Genomic DNA, 26,481 nt, shown 5'->3' with positions numbered 1-26,481 from the left:
ATGTGTTCTTTTTTTCATTTCCAGGAGTGTATATCTCAGATACTAATATTTCCCAAAGCAATGGAAAACATCTAGATTTATACCAAAACTGGATGAAGATTTAAAACTGTCCAGAGCTCTCGAATTATTAGCCTCCTTCCAGCGTTTCAAAAGTTTTCGAACGAGTAATCCTACATAGGCTAAAACAACCATTGCTTGAGAATGAGATCATTCGACCAGAAAAATGGTTCAAATGGTTCTGAGCACTATGGGATTTAACATCTGAGGTCATCAGTCCCCTGCATCTTAGAACTACTTAAACCTAACTAATCTAAGGACATCACACGCATCCATGCCCGAGGCAGGATTCGAACCTGCGACCGTAGCAGTTGCGCTAATCAGTACTGAAGCGCCTAGAACCGTTCGGTCACCGCGGCCGGCTTTCGACCAGAACAGTTTGCATATCAGACCACAGTATCGGCAGAGATGCAACTTCACACTTATCCGAAAACCTCGCATATAACATGAATAGGGGCTATTACGCTGCAGCTGCTTTCCTAGATGTAGAGAAAGCTTATGATAAAGGCTGGAAGATCGCCTTATCGTAAAACTACAAAATCTAAATTGTATTCCAAACTTCTACATAAAAATCATACTTTCTCTCACACAGAAAATTCTTTGTAAAAATTGATAAACAACAATCAGGCATAAAATCACTGGAACAAGGAATCCCTAAACGTCGGTATTGTCGCCGACGCTGTTCATAATTTATGTTAAGGACGTACCTCTTTTACCCAACGTAGGGGAGCCTCTGCTAACGGTGTACTTCACCTGCCAACTGGTTCTATACAACGCTGGTGACTACTTTGGACAGTAACTGGGTCAAAAATGTAACTCTTTTGTACCGTTTGTGAATATATAGTTGCCACTATTTAAGTTCCAACCCTCGTAAATTTTCAGACATTACCTCTCACCACAGCCAACACAGTGGCTGATGGAATTCACTTAACGACCGAGATCAGCGGCGTTTGCGTCGTTGTCAGTGCTAACAGACAAGCAACACGGAGTGAAATAACCGTAGAAATCAATGCAGAACATACGACGGACGTATCCGTTACAACAGGGCGGCGTCATTTAGCGTCAGGCAGCAGGCGACCCTTGCGAATGCCTTTGCTAACTGCGTGACATCAGCTGCAGTGGCTCTCCTCACCTCGTGTCCATATCGGTTGCGCTCTAAACGGTTGGAAGAATGTGGCCTGGTCAGATGAGTTCCGATTTCAGTTGGTAAGACCTGATAGTATGGTTGCCGTGTGGCTCACAGCCCACGAAGCCATGGAACCAAGTTGTCAACAATGCACTGTGCGAGCTTGTGGTGGCTATGTGCTGTGGTTGTGTTTACATGGAATGTTCTGGATGCTCTGGTCCAGCTGAACCGATTATTGCCTCGAAATGGTTATTTTAGGCTACCTGGAGCCAACTGCTACCATTCATGGACTTACATGTTCCCAAACAGCGATGGAATTTTTATGGATGACAATGCACCATGTCACTGGAGCGCACTTGCTTGCGACCAGTTTGGAGAACTCTATGGACAATTCGAGCAAGTGATATGGCCACCCAGATCGCCCAACATGAATGCCATCGAACATTTATGGGACATATTTGAGAGATCAGTCAGTGCAGTATCCTTTACAGGTCGACCACACTTTCCAAAATTCTCCCAATAAACCAAAGTCGACCTTTCACCTTCCCTACCACAAGCTTCACACGCTCGATCCATTTCATTTTCCTTTGCAAACTTTCGCCCTGATATTCACACGACATGACTGTCAAGCTGGACACTACTAAACTGTATCCGAGTATTACCGGTTTCTTTTTCCTGCTCATCGACATTAACTTACATTTTTTCCGTTTAGAGCCGGCTGCCACTCATAACACCAAATTAAAAACTTCGTCTAAGTCGTCTTGTGTCATCCTATTCTTCCAGACTCTTTCCAGAAAGTTGTTGTTGTTGTGGTCTTCAGTCCTCAGACTGGTTTGATGGAGCTCTCCATGCTACTCTATCCTGTGCAAGCTCCTTCATCTCCCAGTACCTACTGCAACCTCCATCCTTCTGAATCTGTTTAGTGTATGCATCTCTTGGTCTCCCTCTACGATTTTTACTCTCCACACTGCCCTCCAGTACTAAATTGGTGATCCCTTGATGGCTCAGAATATGTCCTACCAACCGATCCCTTCATCTAGTCAAATTGTGCCACAAACTCCTCTTCTCCCCAATTCTATTCAATACCTCCTCATTAGCTATGTGATTCTACGGAATCCAAACTGATCTTCCCCGAGGTCGGCTTCTACCAGTTTTTCCATTCGCCTGTAAAGAATTCGCGTTAGTATTTTGCAACTGTGACTTATTAAACTGATAGTTCGGTTATTTTCACATCTGTCGACACCTGCTTTCTTTAGGATTGGAATTATTATATTCTTCTTGAAGTCTGAGGGTATTTCGCCTATCTCATACATCTTGCTCACCAGATGGTAGAGTTTTGTCAGGACTGGCTCTCCCAAGGCTGTCAGTAGCTCTAATGGAAAGTTGTCTAATCCCGAGGCCTTGTTTCGACTTAGTGCTCTATCTAAATTTCAGTAGTAAGCCTCTCGGTGGTGCAGCGGACGGTGGAGTTTGTTGAGAAAGTCGGTTAACTCCTTCGCTCTAACTAAATGATCCTGTCACAACACGCGCCGCACTTTTCGTTGTATTTTCTCCCTCTGCCTCCGCCCCCTCCCCGGCCCCCCGCCACCCAACCAGTCCTACCTGGTAAGGATCCCATACTGATGAACAGTGCTCAAGAATCGGTCGAACAAGCGTCATATAAGCCACTTCCGTAGTGTATTAGAGATACGTTTCCTTAAGGTTTTTCCTATGAATCTGTCTGGCATCTGCTTTTCGTTCTGTTTCTTTCAGGCGGTGATTCTACTTAAGGTCGCTCTGGATAGTTACTCTTAGATACTTTATGGTAAATATTGGTTCCAGCCGTTTCTTATCAATAATGTAGTTGCACAGAAGTGGCTTGCTTTTCCTGTGTACGCACAATATGTTATGTTTATATATGGTCAGTGTCAGCTCCATAGTCGGCACCATTCATCAATCTTCTGCAGGTCACTCTGCAAATCATTACTGTTTTCTGGCGCTGGTACTTCTTCATATACAGGGTGCTACAAAAAGGTACGGCCAAACTTTCAGGAAACATTCCTCACACACAAAGAAAGAAAATATGCTATGTGGACATGTGTCCGAGAACGCTTACTTTCCATGTTAGAGCTTATTTTATTTCTTCTCTTCAAATCACATTAATCATGGAATGCAAACACACAGCAACAAAACGTACCAGCGTGACTTCAGACACTTTGTTACAGGAAATGTTCAAAATGTCCGCCGTTAGCGAGGATACATGCATCCACCCTCCGTCGCATGGAATCCCTGATGCGCTGATGCAGCCCTGGAGAATGGCATATTGTATCACAACCGTCCACAATACGAGCACGAAGAGTCTCTACATTTGGTACCGGGGTTGCGTAGACAAGAGCTTTCAAATGGCCCCATAAATGAAAGTCAAGAGGGTTAAGGTCAGGAGAGCGTGGAGGGCATGGAATTGGTCCGCCTCTACCAATCCATCGGTCACCGAATCTGTTGTTGAGAAGCGTACGAACACTTCGACTGAAATGTGCAGGAGCTCCATCGTGCAGGAACCACATGTTGTGTCGTACTTGTAAAGGCACGTTGATTGTGAAAATTTACAATTTGATCACGTTGGAATGAAGCCTCATCCGTAAAGAGAAGATTTGCACTGAAATTAGGATTGACACATTGTCGGATGAACCATTCGCAGAAGTGTACCCGTGGAGGCCAGTCGCCTGCTGATAGTGCCTGCACACGCTGTACATGGCACGGGAACAACTGGTTGTCATGTAGCACTCTCCATACAGTGACGTGGTCGACGTTACCTTGTACAGCAGCAACTTCTCTGACGCTGACATTAGGGTTATCGTCAACTGCACGAAGAATTGCCTCGTCCATTGCAGGTGTCCTCGTCGTTCTAGGTCTTCCCCAGTCGCGAGTCATAGGCTGGAATGTTCCGTGCTCCCTAAGACGCCGATCAATTGCTTCGAACGTCTTCCTGTCGGGACACCTTCGTTCTGGAAATCTGTCTCGATACAAACGTACCGCGCCACGGCTATTGCGCCGTGCTAATCCATACATCAAATGGGCACCTGCCAACTCCACTTTTGTAAACATTGCACTGACTGCAAAACCACGTTCGTGATGAACACTAACCTGTTGATGCTATGTACTGATGTGCTTGATGCTAGTACTGTAGAGCAATGAGTCGCTTGTCAACACAAGCACCGAAGTCAACATTACCTTCCTTCTATAGGGCCAACTGGCGGTGAATCGAGGAAGTACAGTACATACTGACGAAACTGAAATGAGCTTCAACATGGAAATTTAGCGTTTTCGGACACATGTCCACATAACATCATTTCTTTATTTGTGTGTGAGGAATGTTTCCTGAAAGTTTGGCCGTACCTTTCTGCAACACCCTGTATAACTAGCTGGAAGCACACGAGCGCGCGCCCTTGTGTGTGTGTGTATGTGTGTGTGTTAGGGTTGCCAACTACCCCGTATTCCTCGGGAAATCCCGTATTTTGGTTTCTTTTTTCCCAGATCCCGTGTCCCGCATTATTTAGAATTTATCCCGTATTTTTCCGTCTTTTGCAGTAGTAGTTCGAATAATGTATCTCGCCTGACACACTACAATTGGTACTAACTGTGCGCAGTAAAAGTTGCCGCAGTTTGCACCGAAGCAGTACTAAAACAAATAGTGATCTAAAATTTCCTGGCAGATTAAAACTGTGTGCCGGACCGAGACTCGAACTCGGACCTTTGCCTTTCTTCATTTCTCCTTTTAATCCACCTATTTTCCTTGTTTTTCTCAGGACCTTAATATTTTTCTCTCTCTTTTTCCTAGTTCTCTTAATTTGTCTTTCTTATTCAATGTTAGGCACTCAGATCAATACGTTGCTTGTGTCCTAATAACTGAATTATAATGTTTAATCTTTGCTTGTATGGATATTGATTTCTTATTGTAGTAGTTTTGTGTTAATTTATAAGCAAATTCTAACTTTTTTATTCTTTCTTTATTTATTGTGTTATCCAGTCCTTTGGCTTGGATCCACTCCTCCAGGTATCTGAATCTATCAACTCTTTTAATTTTTCCATACTTTATTTTCATAAACTTTTCTGTATTATGTTTGTGTTTTATATACTCGGTTTTTTCATCGGATATTTTTAGCCCACTCTTTTCAGCAATCTCTTGTAACAGATCAAGTATAGCTCTTGCGTCTGTTCGGTTTTCAGTTATCAATGCCATATCATCCGCAAAGGCTAAACATTTCACTTCAAATTTGTTCTTTCCTGGGCCCATGCTTATACCCTTTGTGCCTCTGTTTTTTAATGTATTATTCCATGTTTTTACTATTTTATCTAAAACCAAGTTAAAGAGAATTGGGGACAGTCCGTCTCCTTGTCGAACTCCAGTTTTGATTTTGAATGGTTCAGAAATTTCGCCTTGAAACTTAATTCTTGATGTTGTATCTGTGGGCGTTTGTTCAACAAGTTTTCTGGTGTTTTCATCTATCCCTGATTCATGAAGTATCTGGAACAGTGTTCGTCTGTCAACTGAGTCGTAGGCCTTCTTGAAGTCTACGAAAGTAACTACAGTATTTTTATTTTGTATAGCTCTCATATTCAAAATTGTTTTTACATTAAGAATCTGTTCTGCACATGATCTACCTTTTCTAAATCCTGTTTGATAATCTCCTATATTAGGTCCTGCTTGTTCCTCTATTCTATTTAAAAGTGCTTTAGAAAGTATTTTGTATGTCACTGGTAACAAGCATATGCCCCTGTAGTTGTTAGTGTCTGTTTTGTCTCCTATTTTATGGAGAGGGTGGATCAATGCTTGTTTCCAGACACTGGGTATGATTTTTTTGTCCAAATGTCTTTAGTTACTTTGTGAATTTTCGGACATGCGGATAAGCCCCCTAGTTTCCACATTTCTGCCACTATCCCATCCTCACCTGGAGCTCTGTTATTCTTCAATGCTTTGATAATCTTTTCTATTTCTTCTACTGTAGGTGGTTCCAATGGTGGATTTTCATGTTGTGGTTTTTTGAAATTGTAACCTGTCATTAGGCTCCTCGCAATTTAATAGATTTTCAAAGTGTTCAGCTAAAATTTGGCTGTTCTCTTTGTTGCTTAAAACCATTTTTCCATTTTTATCTTTAAAATGTAAACTTGGTGACTGGAATCCTGTTATAACTTCTCTGAAAGTCTTATAGAAGTCTCTAGTGTTGTTCCTTTTGAAGTCAGAATCCATTTCTTCTAATCTGTCTTCGTCATATTTTCTTTTCACTGATGATTTTTGCTGTCTTTTTCCTTTCTTCTTTAAACTGTTCCCAGTATTCGTGTTTCTTATTACTGTTCCATTTTTCCCATTCCTTTAGTCGATTGTCAATCGCTTCATCACACAGCTCGTTCCACCATCTGTGTTTTGGTATTCTTCGTGGCTATCCCATTTCTTTAACCGACTCTAACATTGTTTCTCTACTTTCTTCCCAATTATCCATTTTTCTTGTGTTTAGTATATGACAGAATTTGTCCTGATTTTGCAGGAGAAATTTAGTGCTTGCTCTTGGAAATCTTCTTGGTTTTGGTTTAGGTTTGTTTGGTTGGAACTTGGTCTTTATTTCTGTCAGATAATGGTCTGAGTCTATGTTTAGGCCCTTCCTCACTCTGAAATCCAAGATTTCCTTGTAGTTGCGAGTCGTTATTGCCACATGGTCCAACTGATATTCACCTTGCTTTGGATTAGGTGATACCCACTTTTTTTTCTTTCTTGCAAGTTTCCTGAAACATGTCGACATTAATTTTGATTAAACTGTCTACAAAAATCTATAAGTCTTTCCCCATTTCTGTTGGTTCTTGCATGTGCTGGATAATCTCCAACTACTGATTTAAATTTTATTTCTTTGCCAGCTTGTGCATTAAAGTCTCCTGCTAAAATTTTTATATGTTCTTTTGGTAATATGGATGTTTCATGTTCTAGCATTTCCCAAAAATCTTCCACTTTGTCAACACTTGTTCTGTTATGTTGGTTAGTAGGTGCATGTGCATTTATAATGGTGTAACGTTCATTGCCTGACTTGAACGTCAGAAATGAAATTCGTTCTCATGGGGAGCTAAAATTAGTTATTGATTCCGTAAGTTGCTGTTTGGCCATATATATATATATATATATATATATATATATATATATATATATATATATATATATATATATTGGATATGTTCCTATTACAAGATAGCAAGACTCATCTAGAACGTTCCGGAAATGAAGGTAACTCACGCCACACCCTGCTATATCACGTTCTTAGACAGTAGTTCCAATGACGAGTATTGCCTACTTCTACCGACAAGTAGCGATATTAGTGGCCACACAGTACCCTCGAACACTTCTTCAGCAAACGAAAAAGGAACATAATACAATAAGCTAATTTAAATTAGTGTCTGACAGTTGTTAACCATTAGTTGAAATTTGAAAGAATAAAATTTTGTCGAGTGTGTTTTGTTGTGCGACTGTATTGTGTTGCCAGTTGAGGTTTAAGAAGTGGTGGGAACAGAGAGGGTGACATTTTAGTACCCTATAAGTCAACATTTTCGAGATGGAACTCTCGCCATGGGTACCATTCTTAATGGGACCACGTACACATGTAGTAGTTTGTCGATCGGCAGATTGGCTTTGTTTTATTGTAGCTTATTAGTAATGCCCAGAGATTGCTAACATGTAAACGGTCTTTCCTTATCAGATATGCATTGTTTACAGTTACTAAAATCTCGAATATTACGGCTATAGATATCTATCTTTAATTTTGTATTTTTCGTCATATAGATACTGTACTGTAGATTATTTTTCAAGGAAGATATCATTTTTTACGTTTGTGTTTAACGTCCCTTTATGACACAACTGATTCTTTTTATATGTAAAGAACGAACAATGGGCGTGCCTTCAGGAAAAACGCTTAAATGTTGCTCAAGAATGCATTTGTAAAAGTTAACAATAAACTGTTGGTTCATATGATTATTCCCATTGTTGCCTCACTTGCTGTTGTTAATTTCTACCACGTGTGTGGGTGTAGAAATAAAAATAAATATACTTTGTAGGCAATAGCTGTAAGACGGATATAGAACAATTTTGCACATCTTCAACGAAAGAGGTTTCTTAAAGGAAAACACACAATTTTTAAATTTATCATCATTTTTTAATTTTAGTTCGATTCACCTTCTAAGTTTTTCATTGATCTAGTTCATCCTGTGATTCTGTTTTCATATGTTTTATATCATTTTTACGTCATTTTATAGATATTTTCCGTTCTTTTTTGTGGTGATTTTACAGGTATTTTAAATCATACATAACTGAGCCCTAAAATTACAGGTATTTTTTATATTCGTAAATTGAATGAATTCTCACTAGGGGCAACTGCCCCTCCCCCCCCCCCCCCCCCCCCCCCTGCGGGAGCCCCTGATTAGTGGCATGACTTGCCGTACAAACGCGCATGAAAGAAACGCTCATGTGGCCGCAGCCGAGGGGATGCGGAAATTTAACTTGGTACGCGGGCTACTTAGTTTCTGATCGGTAGCTGTCGGAGGATTTCGTCTCGTAGCGATTTACAGATGTTCTTTGCCAATGCCAACTGTGCAGCTTACTATTTGCCGGTGTTGGCTGCATTGCTGTCTGCATTGTCGTCAGCTTTGCCATTTACATCTACTCCTCATTTCGCGTTTATTTTGATAACCGATACGTACCTTTCGAAAGCTTTTTTCCTTACTTACTAATAATGATATCAATTTCAGTGGCACCAAGGCACCGATTATGTAACTGGTTACTTTAGTTGGGCGCATAGCTGCTTACGTGGAAGCTCAAAACACATTATTGTAGATGACGTTATTGTGGTTAGATTCAGAGTTTGTGATTTCTTGGTTTAAGATTAGTAGTGAAGACGACAGGGTGAAATCACCCACAAGGAAGAGAACTAAAACATATGTTTTCCGTTCATGTTGGGCGGCAATACCGACTTTTCTTTGTGTGGTGCAATTTAACATTACGTAAATATGAATTTAATGTAGTAATAAATATCTTTAATATCATTAGGCCAAACAAACAAGGAGAAAGACGTGAAGGAGTCTTCCAAGATTTCCACCTTCTTTCCTGCTAGTGGTAGCACCAAAAGTGGATTACACGGAGCTACTGAAGGGGAAGTGACATTTGTGTGTCACACAGTGAAACATAATCTCAGTTATAATAGCTTGGACAGCAATGTTAAAATGGCGGATGATGTATTCAGTGCTTCTAGTGTTACAGAAAAATAAGTATTGCGGGCACACTGAAGCAGAAGCAAAGTTTTGGCTACAAATAGTGTTTCAGATTTTGTTACGGTTTTAAATAATCTCAATCAGTCAAGTAAATTTTTCTCTACAGCAACTGATACTTTAGACCGTTAAAATAGGAAGGTGTTTCCGATTGTTTTGTGATGTTTTGAACCCTGGAATTCAAAATAAATTTCAGAATTTTGTAGAGGAGAACAGTGTAACAGCAATGTCTGCTCACAATTTGTCGAAACGTTCCTTAGAGTCCCAAAAACTTCATAGAGACAGCTGTAGTGCTTTTTGTGCTGATAATACCGACGTTAATTTCGGAAAGCATAAGTCAGTAATTTGGCTGTTAAATGATGATAACAAACAAATATCAAGGCAAACTGTTCGAATCATATTTTGCATAATGCGATGAAACATGCTTGTGATACCTTAGATGTTAATATTGAAAATATGGCACTAAAATTATATGGTAACTTGTCTATTTTTTCAAATCAAAGGGAAGTTATAAAACACTATTTTGAGGATGTAGATGTAGAATGGAGTGAAATTCTTCGACATGTACCTACTAGATGGATTTCTGTAACACAAGCAGTTGATACAATCATTACAAATTGGGAACCTATTAAAAGTACTGATAAAAATGTAAATCTCGTGTGACTATGCAATTCTATCGATTTGACGCCACTTCGGCGACTTGCGCGTAAAGGGGATGAAATGTCAGATTAGGACAACAGAACACCCACTCCCTGCGCGAAGAAAATCACCGACCCATCTGCTGGGAATCGAATCCGGGCTATCTGGATTGACAGTGTGTCGCGCTGGTCACTTTTTTTAAAATCTCATTTTGCTCTATATTGGTCGTTGAATTTGTTCGTGGCAGACGTCCGATGACAGCCGTTCAGGTTCTTTGCTGATTTGTTCACTCAGTTTTCTGTTACAGAGGGTAGCTCACCCTCTGACCGAGCACGCTGAGCAACCGTGGCGGCGACACTCAGCTATTTTTAAATAATTCTGTCGACACTGAAAAAGAGTTAAATTTTATTTAACTTTTTTTCCCATGTTGTTTAAGTTGTTTTAGATTGTTCTAAGTTTTCAGAACGCTGTCATGTTACTGTAATAGAAACTTTTGAGGCAATCAAGACTTTAATCAGTAAAATTGAGCACAGAATGAGTGACAGATATTTTGGTAGTGTCACATATAAAGTTGCATAACCAGAAAACGGTTTGAAGATAATCTTATGGAATTTTATGTGTCGTTGAAAACATATTTGGTCAAGAATTTCAGATTTGAAGATCAACTGCCAATGTCAGTTGAGTCTTTGATACCTCTTTGTCTCAGTTCTCAGCTAAAATTGTAGCATCTTAAAGGAATAATGGAGTCGGTGCAGACAAGTGATGTAGATGAAGATTGTTTGTGAAAGGAATTTTGCAAAGTAAAGAATAGTTTGAAACAAAGCATATCTATGGAAGACAATGCAAACATAAGGTGAGTTAATGTTTTCTGTACCTTGGGAAAGGAAAATGTTCAGGTCCCCAGTTTGCTGAAGTGTTGGCTTTGCATTAAGCATTCCTGGTTCAAATGCAGAGGCAGAAAGAAATTTTTCTTTAATGAACCATGAATGGACAGAGGTGTGCAACAAATGTACCTCTGAGCTTATAAAAGCAGAACTGCAAACAGCAGTGAATTTTAACTGTAGAGAATTCCTCAAGTATGTAAAATTCAACAAATCTTTGCAAAACGAAGAAAAGTCTGTAAATAAATACAAGCAATAATATAAAGTAAAACATGTATGCACATTTAAGATGTATTTCTTTGTAGACAACACTATTTGAATTAATATATAAGAAACTATCAGCCTTGGTTGTGGTGTCTGCAATAGAGGCTGATAGTTTCTTATGTATTATATTATCATGATTGGTTGACAGTGCTGCAATGTTGAAAGTACAAAAACTATTTGAATTGTTTATATTACAGGTTTCCTCCTCGATCCTTTATTTTCTGTGTAAAAAGTTGGCAATCCTAGTGTGTGTGTGTGTGTGTGTGTGTGTGTGTGTGTGTGTGTGTGTGCATGACAGAGAGAGAGAGAGAGAGAGAGAGAGAGAGAGAAGAATGGTACAAAGCACCAGTTGCGACTCATCTTACAGTTCAGGCAACTTTCCAATGCAATAGGCAAGAGCCCACCTATATTGCACAACATACAAATTTAGTTTCCTACTGTTATACAAGTACTAAACTATCTCTATATGCCAGCAGATGTGACAGTTATACGGTTTGTGGCAAAGTAACTGACACATTGAGCGTTAAAATACACACATGTACTGACCATGCATTGTGTATTCTAACTTGCCGCTGATTTCCAGAATCTGACAGAGAGAGCTGTGTGGTCATTATCAAATTTCAAATCAGTGGAGTTAAAAATATGTCAAAAGGCTTCCAAAATTATTATGAAATTTGTGCCATGCTGTAGTTACCAGTGATAGCTTATGTCAATTATATTACTAGCAGTTTCTACCTTACACTCATGTACGTACTGCAAGAAAATGTCATTTGATGATCTCCACAGCTGCATTGAATTATTTAAATGATTTAATGTTAGGTGATGCTGTGATATTCTTCTTTATTTGTGAGTCAGTTGCACAATTTTGATGTTAGTCCATTATCAAATGTCTTTACAAAAAAATTGTTGACCACCATAGTGTTTGAGTATAGGTATCATAGTAGTTGTAAAATTGGTGTCACAAGCACCATTAGTATAGGTGTAACTGTACAGCGAATAAAGAAAAAAATACAATTGCAGGTGGCTTTAGGTCTTTTAAAGGAGACTTATTACTTCATTTACACATATTCTTATTGTTACAGAGGGTGAACTGTGCCATTTAAAAAATGGAGGCTCTGGGAAGTGCCTTCATATCAGCTTATGTCCATCAGCCATCCGCAGCGTGTATAAAGGTATCGAGCTGGACATATGTGGTTTCCAAGGCAGTGCAGCCATAGTGTGTTGTGAAGATCCTGCTGTCGCCAGTCAAGTAATTGCAGGAGATCAACCAGCTAGGTACAAAACATTACCTGATAACTTTCTTTTCATGTTGCACTTCAGTATTGTTAAAACAGTAGATACTAGTAAATAGTAGTACAACTCAGTGACAGCTGACAGCTTTAAGTATATTATGTGCCACACTCTCATTGGATAGGATGACAAATAATATCTTGCATTAAAATTACGTCAAAGCTGTTGGTAGATACAATTGTACTTAACGTCACTCAACAGTGTTGACTAAGGGATAGTTGTAAGTAGTACTGTAAACATGATTCACACACAAGGCATCTCTGACAAAATATTGCTGTTTTGTTGGCACAACATGATCGTTGTTTATCTCTTGTAACTTAATGTTCACATTACAGCATATGTACTGTCTGTTGTGATGTGTAAACTCTTTCTCAGAGTACAAAATTACGTTATGTGGAAATGTGTAGCAAACTTCAGCCAAGATCAGGAAGCCTAGGAATGTGCAAATTGTTGGGAAAAAGAAAGTGGTCCTGCTAGGCAGCAGTCATGGCTGGGTGTAGGCCTTCAGTTACAGGACAGCTTAAGGGCAGTGTACAAGGCCACCAACATTTTCAAATTATATGGAGCAGGTGGGCACATCTGCTCCAGTTTTGTAGAGCTTTGGTGTGTTCATAGCTGGCCTGTGGCTACGTGGTGTATGGATCAGCAAGAGCATCAATCATTGAGCCTATCCTCCTTGAGGGGGTTCAGCTGGCCCCGGGTGCTTATAAGACCAGCCCCATACCCTGCCTCTGTGATGATCTCAGGGAACTGCCACTTACCATCTGGCGGCAGCTCCTTATGGTGCATCAGGCATGTGAGATCCTTGCAGCTCTGACTCCACCCACACACCATACTGTTGCTCATCTGCCTCTGGAACACCTTTTCTTCAACTGTCCACAAGCCACACAGCCATTTGGGATCCGTGTGTAGTGTGTGCTGGAGTGACTCAGTGTGGAGCAAGTACAACCCCAAATCCAGGGTTTTAACCACCTGCTGCCTGGTTACTACAGAGGTCCAGCATCATTTTAGATTTAGTGCAGTACAGGAGAGATTGTATTCCTGCTTCTGTTTTTAGTTCAATGTTTACAGACATTTTATATGTACACTGCAACTATGTAGCTGTCTTTATGGATGGGTCTAAGCAGGGAGACTCTGTTGGTTACTCTGTCATTTTCCCAGATCATGCCCTCAAGGTCGCACTGCCTCAGGAATTTACTATCTTTGAGACAGCTTTGCGATCTTGCAGGCAGTGGAGCAGATGTGACATTCTTTCAGTGCTAAATTTCTTGTCTGTTCAAATTCTCTGAGCACCCTTTACTTTCTTCAAGTTTGTCCCAGTAGATAAAGTCATTCAGGATGCCATACTCCAACTACAATGACTGGGGAAGTGGTTTCTTCCTGTTGGGTCCCTGGGCGCATGGGAATTGTGGGGAATGAAATTGCAGATCAAGCAGCCAAGAAGGCATGTCATGATCTGTGGGTACTTCAGTGTGCCATCTCCCTGCATGCTGTCACCTTGCTGTTGAGGTACAAGGTCATGTGTCAAGGGGAAGACAAGTGGCTGGAAGTGACTTACAAGAAGCTCCGTGTAGTAAAGCCCACAACTTGGCCGTGACGTACTTCATTTCAGCCATGTCGATGGGATAAGGTTTTTCTCACTTGTGTTCAGATAAGCCACAGCCCCGTGACATATGAATTCTTACTCCAGTGAGAGGACCTTCCAATGTGTGGTGCTCGTGGTGTGCAGATCACTGTGCACCACATTTTATTGCACTGCATTTTATTTGCGGACTAGCAGACTGTGGCGGGTTTTGCTGACAGGTCTGCCTTAAAAGCAATGTTCCAAAGAATGTGTTTAAAGTTTTGTAAATTGTCCAACATTTTAACAAGATTCTAGGGAGATGTGTTTAGTGTGTCAACATTGTGACTGGCTCACCCAAGGTTTTTTGTAAGGGTCAGCCAGTCACATTTCTCTGTATTTTCTCTTAGCTCTTCTGTGTTTTGATTTATCTGCTTTAATTTCATGTATAGTTACTTTCCCTCCTAATTTGTTTTGGAGCATGTGAGATAGTGTGACTGTATGGTCATTTCAAGTGCATGAGTGTACAACAATTTTAGTTTATCTCCACATTCTTTTCTTTTGATAAGTGTAAGGGCACTGATTGCCTCGCTGTTGGACACCAACAAACACACACACACACACACACACACACACCCACACACACACACACACACACACACACACACACACACACACACACCATTTGATGAAAAAGATACAATTCTCCAAATCATGTAGTGAGAATAGCAATAAGTGTTGAAAGAGAAGTGTTGTTCAGCGAGGAAAATAACTGTGGTCCTATTTGTAACAAGCTAGAAATAGATCAGCAGCAACTACATAGTGTAATTAAGGAAGCTACAACCTTTTTCAAAGCATAAGTTTCTTGTTAATTTTACTGTGTTAAATTTAGCTCAAGTAACCATAAATAGTTGATAGCAGTTAGTAATTCAGTTCCTAATTGCTGCTTCACTATGTTTGCTTATACCTTGGTTTGTGCCAAATTCCAGTACAATCTCTTGGATTATGTGATTGTCAGATCATAATTAAGGAATGAATGAGTGAGTGAATAGTACAGTTGCTGTAACAATAATGCATAGAAATATATGAAATAGAAGAAGGCAATATAGCATTTGGAAATCAGTGATGGAATACAAATAATGGAATGAGTAAAGACAATTACTCACCTGATTTAGGCTTTCTGTGGTTTTCCTAAATCATTTCGGGCAAAATAAGTAATCTACGGTGCATTGAGTAGTGGTCTCCTCTCATACTATCATTAAAAGTGGAGAATACACTACATAACTGATAAGCAATTTAGTTATAATAAAACACAATGAACATTTGAACAGAAATGTTAAAATAGAACATACACAATACTGGCTTGGTACACACACTCTGCAGGACTTCAGGGAAGATTATTGATGTGTCAAACCAAAGCCCTGAAGTTGATTTTCAAATGAAATACTTTGCTATGGACAGGACTCAATTAGTTCTATTTATTATTGAAGAGTCCTTGTGAATAAACAATCCAAAATTATTTACCGATCTGTTTTCGAATGTGGTGTTAAAGGGAAACATCGTACAAATTTTTCTAAAGGGCTGTTTATCTTATACTGGCATCTGAATATAAAACACATATAACCAATATAACAATATTATGAAGAGGAAAGATGCTACTCACCATATAGTGGAGATGCTGAGTCACAGATAGACACAAATAAATAAAGCTTTCCAAGTGTGTGTGTGTGTGTGTGTGTGTGTGTGTGTGTGTGTGAGAGAGAGAGAGAGAGAGAGAGAGAGAGAGAGAGAGAGAGAGAGAGAGAGAGAGCTATGTGTGTTGTGTATGTCTACATCTATGTCTGTTGTTGACAAAGGCCTTTATTTATTTGTGACAGTCTTTTGGTTGTGCATATCTGTGACTCAGCACCTCCGCTACATGGTGAGTAGCAACTTTCCATTTCATAATATTGTTACATTCCATCCTGGATTTTCCATTGTTTGGAAACTAAAATGAAGTGTATTCTGTTGTAATTATCATTGTTGAAAAGTCATAAATTTACAAAATCTACATATTTCTGTATATTATCATAAGATATATGCTTTTTCAATAACTCTTACTGCTGTGTCGCATTGTTCGTAGCTAAGGTGGATTTTTCATTCCTACAGAAAACCAGAAACATCACCAAATGGACTACCTGAATCAACAACCAATCAACCGAACAGCAGGTTTGGCTCTGAGTTCCAGCCTCCCACTACACAATCTGGTAACACTTCCAGTCAGCAAATTAGGAGGAGTATTAGTGAAGAGAGTAAGCTGCAATTTTTCTTAGGGGTTTTGAATTTTCAGATGTTATGTTTGCTTGATTGATTGCCTTATTAATATGTGAAAGAATTTACGTTGTATGGATTTTGTCATGTAAAGCATTGAACTCTTTATGGCTTAAAGCTAATTTCTTATGCAAGAATTGGAAATAGTTTTAAAAAAATCTAATTACATTTGTTTTTTATGGTTTCATTTATTTATTTATTTATGCATTTATTTTACCTGGCAAAATTAGGGATTTCAGGCCCTCTCTTACACCTATCCAGGCATACTCAGATTGAACAAATTACAGTTTCTACAGAACATTAAGGACTTATAACGTGTTATACAGTATTAATGTTAAAGAAAAAAATAGAGATTATAACAGTAGTACAATGATAATTATAACAATCAAAAAGTAAATATAACAATCAAGAAAAATAATAATTATTATTATTATAATAATGACTATGTATATGGAAGTAAACAAATTTTTCTTTTATGAATGTCAGTCCTATTGCTAGTTGGGAATTTTCTCGTTATGTTCTTGCAGCTTGTGAGTTATTCTCATCGAGCAGAGACGTAAGACGATAGAATGAGGTGGAAGAGATATAGAAGAGGTAGACAGGTTAGAGGAAGAGGAATGTTGTTGTTGTGGTCTTCAGTCCAGAGACTGGTTTGATGCAGCTCTCCATGCTACTCTATCCTGTGCAAGCTTCTTCATCTCCCAGTACCTACTGCAACCTACATCCTTCTGAATCTGCTTAGTGTATTCATCTGTCGGTCTCCCTCTACGATTTTTACCCTCCACGCTGCCCTCCAATGCTAAATTTGTGATCCTTTGATGCCTCAAAACATGTCCTACCAACCGATCCCTTCTTCTAGTCAAGTTGTGCCACAAACTTCTCTTCTCCCCAATCCTATTCAATACCTCCTCATTAGTTACGTGATCTATCCACCTTATCTTCAGTATTCTTCTGTAGCACCACATTTCGAAAGCTTCTATTCTCTTCTTGTCCAAACTAGTAATCGTCCATGTTTCACTTCCATACATGGCTACACTCCAAACAAATACTTTCAGAAACGACTTCCTGATACATAAATCTATATTCGATGTTAACAAATTTCTCTTCTTCAGAAACGCTTTCCTTGCCATTGCCAGTCTACATTTTATATCCTCTCTACTTCGACCATCATCAGTTATTTTGCTCCCCAAATAGCAAAACTCCTTTACTACTTTAAGTGTCTCACTTCCTAATCTAATTCACCCGACTTAATTCGACTACATTCCATTATCCTCGTTTTTCTTTTGTTGCCTTTCATGTTATATCCTCCTTTCAAGACACTGTCCATTCCATTCAACTGCTCTTCCAAGTCCTTTGCTGTCTCTGACAGAATTACAATGTCATTGGCGAACCTCAAAGTTTTTATTTCTTCTCCATGGATTCTAATACCTACTCCGAATTTTTCTTTTGTTTCCTTTACCGCTTGCTCAATATACAGATTGAATAACATCGGCGAGAGGCTACAACCCTGTCTCACTCCCTTCCCAACCACTGCTTCCCTTTCATGTCCCTCGACTCTTATAACTGCCATCTGCTTTCTGTACAAATTGTAAATAGCTTTTCGCTCCCTGTATTTTACCCCTGCCACCTTTAGAATTTGAAAGAGAGTATTCCAGTCAACATTGTCAAAAGCTTTCTCTAAGCCTACAAATGCTTGGAACGTAGGTTTGCCTTCCCTTAATCTTTCCTCTATGATAAGTCGTAAGGTCAGTATTGCCTCATGTGTTCCAGTATTTCTACGGAATCCAAACTGATCTTCCCCGAGGTCGGCTTCTACCAGTTTTTCCATTCGTCTGTAAAGAATTCGTGTTAGTATTTTGCAGCTGTGAATTATTAATCTGATAGTTCGGTAATTTTCACATCTGTCAACACCTGCTTTCTTTGGGATTGGAATTATTATATTCTTCTTGAAGTCTGAGGGTATTTCGCCTGTCTCATACATCTTTCTCACCAGATGGTAGAGTTTTGTCAGGACTGGCTCTCCTAAGGCTGTCAGTAGTTCTAATAGAATGTTGTCTACTTCCGGGGCCTTGTTTCAACTTAGGTCTTTCAGTGCTCTGTCAAACTCTTCACGCAATATCGTATCTCCAATTTCATCTTCATCTACATCCTCTGCCATTTCCATAATATTGTCCTCAAGTACATCACCCTTGTATAGACCCTCTATATTCTCCTTCTACCTTTCTGCCTTCACTTCTTTGCTTAGAACTGGGTTTCCATCTGAGCTCTTGATGTTCATACAAGTGGTTCTCTTTATCTCCAAAGGTCTCTTTAATTTTCCTCTAGGCAGTATCTATCTTACCCCTAGTGACATAAGCCTCTACATCCTTACATTTGTCCTCTAGCCATCCCTGCTTAGCCATTTTGCACTTCCTGTCGATCTCATTTTTGAGACGTCTGTATTCCTTTTTGCCTGCTTCATTTACTGCATTTTTATATTTTCTCCTTTCATCAATTAAATTCAATATTTCTTCTGTTAACCAAGGATTTCTACTAGCCCTCATCTTTTTACCTACTTGATCCTCTGCTGCCTTCACTACTTCATCCCTCAGAGCTACCCATTCTTCTTTTACTGTGTTTTTTTCCTCATTCCTGTCAGTTGTTCCCTTATGCTCTCCCTGAAACTCTGTACAACCTCTGGTTCTTTCAGTTTATCCAGGTCCCATCTCCTTAATTTCTCACATTTTTGCAGTTTCTTCAGTTTTAATCTACAGGTCATAACCAATAGATTGTGGTCAGAGTCCACATCTGCCCCTGGAAATGTCTTACAATTTAAAACCTGGTTCCTAAATCTCTGTCTTACCATTATATAATATATCTGATACCTTTTAGTATCTCCAGGGTTCTTCCATGTATACAACCTTCTTTCATGGTTCTTAAACCAAGTGTTAGCTATGACTTAAGTTGTGCTCTGTGCTAAATTCTACGAGGCGGCTTCCTCTTTCATTTCATAGCTTCAATCCATATTCACCTACTACGTTTCCATCTCTCCCTTTTCCTACACTCGAATTGCAATCGCCCATGACTATTAAATTTTCGTCTCCCTTCACTATCTGAATAATTTCTTTTATTTCATCATAAATTTCTTCAATTTCTTCGTCATCTGCAGAGCTAGTTGGCATATAAACTTGTACTACTGTAATAGGTGTGGGGTTCGTATCCAACTTGGCCATAATAATGTTTTCACTATGCTGTTTGTAGTAGCTTACCCGCATTCCTATTTTCCTATTCATTATTAAACCTACTCCTGCATTACCCCTATTTGATTTTGTGTTTATAACCCTGTGTTCACCTGACCAAAAGTCTTGTTCCTCCTGCCACCAAACTTCACTAATTTCCACTATATCTAACTTTAACCTATCCATTTCCCTCTTTAAATTTTCTAACGTACCTGCCTGATTAAGGGATCTGACATTCCACGCTCTGATCCGTAGAAAACCAGTTTTCTTTCTCCTGATAACGACATATTCTTGAGTAGTCCCCGCCCAGAGATCCGAATGGGGGACTATTTTACCTCCGGAATATTTTACCCAAGTGGACGCCATCATCATTTAATCATACAGTAAAGCTGCATGCCCTTGGGAAAAATTACGGCTGTAATTTCCCCTTGCTTTCAGCCGTTCGCAGTATCAACACAGCAAGGCCGTTTTGGTTATTGTTACAAGGCCAGATCAGTCAATCATCCAGACTGTTGCCCTTCCAACTACTGAAAAGACTGCTGCCTCTCTTCAGGAAGAAAAACAGAATGGTAAAATTCGAAGCTATGATGGAGAGGAGAAAGAAGGAGATGAGAGGGGCACAACAATGGTGGCTATACCGTCCCTAATATGTAAGTTTTGAGTCCCTCTTAAATGTTGAGTGGTTCTGGATAAGACGCAGATCACAGGGGAGCGTGTTTCATAGTCGTATGGCTGAGATGGAGAATGACACGGAGAAAGATTTTGTGTTAGGTAAAGGTACAGCCAAGATGCTAGATGTGTCCAATCTGGTATTGTGGTTGTGGAATGATGATAGGTGTTCAGAAGATAAGTATTGGGGGCATCAGTGGCTAAGAAATAGATTAAGTAAGCACATTGTATGGAGATCGCGTGCCTTATGAGGGCGTATCCAACCTAGCTGGGAGTATGAAGGACTGAAATGATCATACAACCGTATATTGCACACGTATCTAACGCAAGCATTCATCACTAGCTCGAGGCATCTCGAATTTTCACTGTTTGTGCCGTGTTGAACTACATCACAGTAGTCAAGATTAGGCAGAACTAGTGTTTGGACTAATTTTTGTTTAACATGGGTTGGAAATATTTTTCTAAATTTTTGAATTGCATGTAGGGAGGAGAGCGATTTCCGGCTAGCTGTGACTGTTTGTTCTTCCCAGTTTAGGTGTTCATTCAAGATTATTCCAAGATCTTTTACTGTTTTTTGGTATGTTAGTTGGGTGCCATTGAGGAGTATTTGAGGGACTGTTTCGCGAAAGTACTGGCTGATTAATTTTGGATGAGATATATGCATGACCTGGGATTTCTTGGGGTTTAGTTTCAGACCTAGGTTCTGTTCCCATCGAGAAACAGAACAAAGATCTGCATTCATACTCGCTACTGCGTCAGCAATGTTCTTGGAGCTTGCACTTATGTACAGTTGGATGTCGTCGGCATATAGATGGTAGTTGCAGGAGTGAATCACTGAAGAAATATCATTAATGTACAGTGAGAAGAGTAATGGACCAAGGACGGAGCCTTGGGGAACTTCAGAGCGCACGTTTTTCCATGATGACTTTCTGACCCACAAATGATTGTTGACTTCTGTTTTTGAGGTAGCTGTCGAACCAGTGTATTGCGCTGTTTGACAAATTCAGCTGTTTCATTTTAATTAGTAATATATCAAAGTCAACTGTATTAAAAGCCTTGCTTAAGTCAAGCGGTGTTAGGATGGTAGCTTCACGCCTGTCCATAGCATGTTTAATGTCATCGGTTACTTTGATTAATGCAGTTGCTGTACTATGGCGCTTTCGAAAGCCTGACTGATATTTGTCATGGATGTTATGAGTTTTGAGGTAATCCATCAGCTGTTCATGGACGATGTTTTCTAGGGTTTTAGATATTGCAGGTAGTTTGCTGATCGGCCTGTAGTCACCTCGCGACTTAGGGTTGTCAGTCTTGGGTATAGGTTGAATTAAACTTTGCTTCCACTCAGTAGGATATGTATTACTCACAAGAGACAGGTTGAAGATGTCTGTGATAACTGGAATAATAGTGTCTACGTCGTTATCAGGAGAAAGAAAACTGGCGTTCTACGGATCGGAGCGTGGAATGTCAGATCCCTTAATCGGGCAGGTAGGTTAGAAAATTTAAAAAGGGAAATGGATAGGTTAAAGTTAGATATAGTGGGAATTAGTGAAGTTCGGTGGCAGGAGGAAGAAGACTTCTGGTCAGGTGACTACAGGGTTATAAACACAAAATCAAATAGGAGTAATGCAGGAGTAGGTTTAATAATGAATAGGAAAACAGGAATGCGGGTAAGCTACTACAAACAGCATAGTGAACGCATTATTGTGGCCAAGATAGATACGAAGCCCACACCTACTACAGTAGTACAAGTTTATATGCCAACTAGCTCTGCAGATGATGAAGAAATTGAAGAAATGTACGATGAAATAAAAGAAATTATTCAGGTAGTGAAGGGAGACGAAAATTTAATAGTCATGGGTGACTGGAATTCGAGTGTAGGAAAAGGGAGAGAAGGAAACATAGTAGGTGAATATGGATTGGGGCTAAGAAATGAAAGAGGAAGCTGCCTGGTAGAATTTTGCACAGAGCACAACTTAATCATAGCTAACACTTGGTTTAAGAATCATGAAAGAAGGTTGTATACGTGGAAGAACCCTGGAGATACTAAAAGGTATCAGATAGATTATATAATGGCAAGACAGAGATTTAGGAACCAGGTTTTAAGTTGTAAGACATTTCCAGGGGCAGATGTGGACTCTGACCACAATCTATTGGTTATGACCTGTAGATTAAAACTGAAGAAACTGCAAAAATGTGAGAAATTAAGGAGATGGGACCTGGATAAACTGAAAGAACCAGAGGTTGTACAGAGTTTCAGAGAGAGCATAAGGGAACAATTGACAGGAATAGGGGAAAGAAATACAGTAGAAGAAGAATGGGTAGCTCTGAGGGATGTAGTAGTGAAGGCAGCAGAGGATAAAGTAGGTACAAAGACGAGGGCTGCTAGAAATCCTTGGGTAACAGAAGAAATATTGAATTTAATTGATGAAAGGAGAAAATATAAAAATGCAGTAAATGAAGCAGGCAAAAAGGAATACAAACGTCTCAAAAATGAGATCGACAGGAAGTGCAAAATGGCTCAACAGGGATGGCTAGAGGACAAATGTAAGGATGTAGAAGCTTATCTCACTAGGGGTAAGATAGATACGGCCTACAGGAAAATGAAAGAGACCTTTGGAGAGAAGAGAACCACGTGTATGAATATCAAGAGCTCAGATGGCAGCCCAGTTCTAAGCAAAGAAGGGAAGGCAGAAAGGTGGAAGGAGTATATAGAAGGTTTATACAAGGGCGATGTACTTGAGGACAATATTATGGAAATAGAAGAGGATGTAGATGAAGACGAAATGGGAGATACGATACTGCGTGAAGAGTTTGACAGAGCACTGAAAGACCTGAGTCGAAACAAGGCCCCCGGAGTAGACAACATTCTATTAGAACTACTGACGGCCTTGGGAGAGCCAGTCATGACAAAACTCTACCAGCTGGTGAGCAAGATGTATGAGACAGGCGAAATACCCTCAGACTTCAAGAAGAATATAATAATTCCAATCCCAAAGAAAGCAGGTGCTGACAGATGTGAAAATTACCGAACTATCAGTTTAATAAGCCACGGCTGCAAAATACTAACGCGAATTCTTTACAGACGAATGGAAAAACTGGTAGATGCAGACCTCGGGGAGGATCAGTTTGGATTCCGTCGAAATGTTGGAACATGTGAGGCAATACTGACCTTACGACTTATCTTAGAAGAAAGATTAAGAAAAGGCAAACCTACGTTTCTAGCATTTGTAGACTTAGAGAAAGCTTTTGACAATGTTGACTGGAATACTCTTTTTCAAATTCTAAAGGTGACAGGGGTAAAATACAGGGAGCGAAAGGCTATTTATAATTTGTACAGAAACCAGATGGCAGTAATAAGAGTCGAGGGGCATGAAAGGGAAGCAGTGGTTGGGAAAGGAGTGAGACAGGGTTGTAGTCTCTCCCCGATGTTATTCAATCTGTATATTGAGCAAGCAGTAAAGGAAACAAAAGAAAAGTTTGGAGTAGGTATTAAAATTCATGGAGACGAAGTAAAAACTTTGAGGTTCGCCGATGACATTGTAATTCTGTCAGAGACGGCAAAGGACTTGGAAGAGCAGTTGAACGGAATGGACAGTGTCTTGAAAGGAGGATATAAGATGAACATTAACAAAAGCAAAACGAGGATAATGGAATGTAGTCAAATTAAATCGGGTGATGCTGAGGGAATTAGATTAGGAAATGAGACACTTAAAGTAGTAAAGGAGTTTTGCTATTTAGGAAGTAAAATAACTGATGATGGTCGAAGTAGAGAGGATATAAAATGTAGACTGGCAATGGCAAGGAAAGCGTTTCTGAAGAAGAGAAATTTGTTAACATCGAATATAGATTTATGTATCAGGAAGTCGTTTCTGAAAGTATTTGTTTGGAGTGTAGCCATGTATGGAAGTGAAACATGGACGATTACTAGTTTGGACAAGAAGAGAATAGAAGCTTTCGAAATGTGGTGCTACAGAAGAATACTGAAGATAAGGTGGATAGATCACGTAACTAATGAGGAGGTATTGAATAGGATTGGGGAGAAGAGAAGTTCGTGGCACAACTTGACTAGAAGAAGGGATCGGTTGGTAGGACATGTTTTGAGGCATCAAAGGATCACAAATTTAGCATTGGAGGGCAGCGTGGAGGGTAAAAATCGTAGAGGGAGACCGAGAGATGAGTACACTAAGCACATTCAGAAGGATGTAGGTTGCAGTAGGTACTGGGAGATGAAGCAGCTTGCACAGAATAGAGTAGCATGGAGAGCTGCATCAAACCAGTCTCAGGACTGAAAACAACAACAACAACAACAACGACGTTCTTAATCATGCCAATGCTCACTCCATCATTTCCTACTGCCTCGGAAGAGATTCTCATAATTGCCTTGTGTACTGTGCCGGTAGTGACATGTTTTAGGAAAAACGTGTCTCTCGAGAGATTGATATCTTGGGGCTGGTAATTTGTCGCTGCGTGGCAGTTTACAGCTGTTGAGAAGAAATTGTTTAATTCTTCTGCAGACGCTTGATAAGCACCATCAGATCTTCCCTTCCCTATACCGAAATTGCGCAGCTTTTTCCACAGTGCAGCAGGTTTTGATATGCCGTACACGAGAGGGCGGGCATGTCTGATTTCCTCACACTTTGCTTGGTTCTGTTTCGGAGTTTCGTATAAGCTTCCTGCGCCTCGGGAGTTGGGTTACACTTGAAGGCCCTATGTGCAGTATCATGTTTATTCATTAACTGTAATGCAGTGGTGAACCACAGAGCGGGAGCTCTCTTTACCTTGACATTGCATTGAGGAGCATGTTTATCATACAGTGCAATCATTTTACGACATAATTCCCTAATTTTTCCGTCTAAAGTCGGTTCATTGCTTATATCATGCCAAGGGATATCTGAGCAATCCTTTTGAAGAACTTCATGGTTAAAATTTTTTAGTTTTCTGTAGGTTACCAGGTGAGATTTTTCTTTGGTAGTATGCATTGAGTAATTTAAGAATATCACGTCATGATTAGAGAGTCCTGAAGCGAATGTCTGATTGGCGCGAATTATTTTATCTGGTCGCTTTGTTGCTATTATATCTATGAGTGTATGGCTGTGTGGCATGTGATGAGTTGGGTCCAGTGGTGTTAAACTCATATCATTGGAGTGGAACAGTCGCCTTAGTTTTTCTGCAGAGGGAGATTTTAACTGTAAGTCGATGTTTGTGTCGCCCATAATGATTTTGTGTTCATACTGTGTCATGAGCGAGGGAGGAGCAGACTGAAAGGACATGGCACCGACGTTTGGAGGTTTATAGATTACTCCTATTAGCAGTTTCTGATTTGATGTATTTATTTTGAAAAGCAAGAACGCTGCTTCTCCTTCGCCCTTTGCATCCAAAGTGCATAGTATAGTAGGTGTCAGATCAGAGCGAACATAGGCACCCACACCACCCCCGTGTCGTGTTTCACGATCTGCCCTTAGGAGAGAGTATCCAGTGATTCGGATAGCGTCGGAAGAAATATTTGGTTTCAACCAAGTTTCAGAGTCGAGGATAATGTGGAACAGCGATTGGCAGAACAGGTCACAGAACTCGTCGAAGTGAGCCGTTAGCGACTGCGCGTTCGCGTGGGCCACAAAGAGCCCGCCGCCGGAACCGGTCCGTCCCATTGTGGCCGCCTGTAGGACCGAGCGCGCTCCGTTTACCTGCTGGTCGGAAGAGGGACAAAAGCTGGATTTCGCTGGGGAAGACATATTTACGGCTGTGTCCAAGGTCGTGGCTGACTCAAGCGTCTGTCGGTTAAAGGTGAAAGACAGGCTGGAGGTATAAGAGAAGGGAGCGAAAAGAAAGATGGAAAGTGGCAGTACTGGTTACGAAAAAGATAATAGTAGTAGTGGTGGTAGTGACGAAGATGAAAATAACAGATATAGAAAGGCGGTTTTAAGGAGATTCCTGTTAATGGAGAATGTTAATTCCCGTTTGACTGACAATATGAATATACATGAGCACTTACGATAGACAAATAAAGAAGCAATATTTATGTGAAACAATTGACTGACTTTAAATAGAGTACTTATGGTACTTATAGAAATAACAAAGCAATATTTATGTTAAAAATGAAAAGAAAGAATAAAAATTAACTTATATTAGACAGAGTACAATACGAGACTCTGTGTCTCGCGAGATTTCGCTCAGTCTTTCAGTTCGAAC

At 39.9% G+C, this 26,481-nt stretch overlaps 1 protein-coding gene across 1 annotated transcript in view; it reads left to right on the top strand.

The window, feature by feature from the left end:
* Positions 1-26,481, top strand: part of LOC126335512 (serine protease snake-like) — a 205,031-nt gene that overhangs the window by 69,653 nt on the left and 108,897 nt on the right. The window contains exons 2-3 of the mRNA XM_049998867.1: positions 12,327-12,519; positions 16,244-16,386. Of these exons, the coding sequence (XP_049854824.1) occupies positions 12,327-12,519; positions 16,244-16,386 (336 nt within the window). The remainder of the gene's footprint in view (positions 1-12,326; positions 12,520-16,243; positions 16,387-26,481) is intronic.

The sequence above is a fragment of the Schistocerca gregaria genome, chromosome 2 (assembly GCF_023897955.1).
Source record: "Schistocerca gregaria isolate iqSchGreg1 chromosome 2, iqSchGreg1.2, whole genome shotgun sequence".
Lineage (NCBI taxonomy): Eukaryota > Metazoa > Arthropoda > Insecta > Orthoptera > Acrididae > Schistocerca > Schistocerca gregaria.
This window is presented reverse-complemented; position numbering and strand designations above follow the sequence as displayed.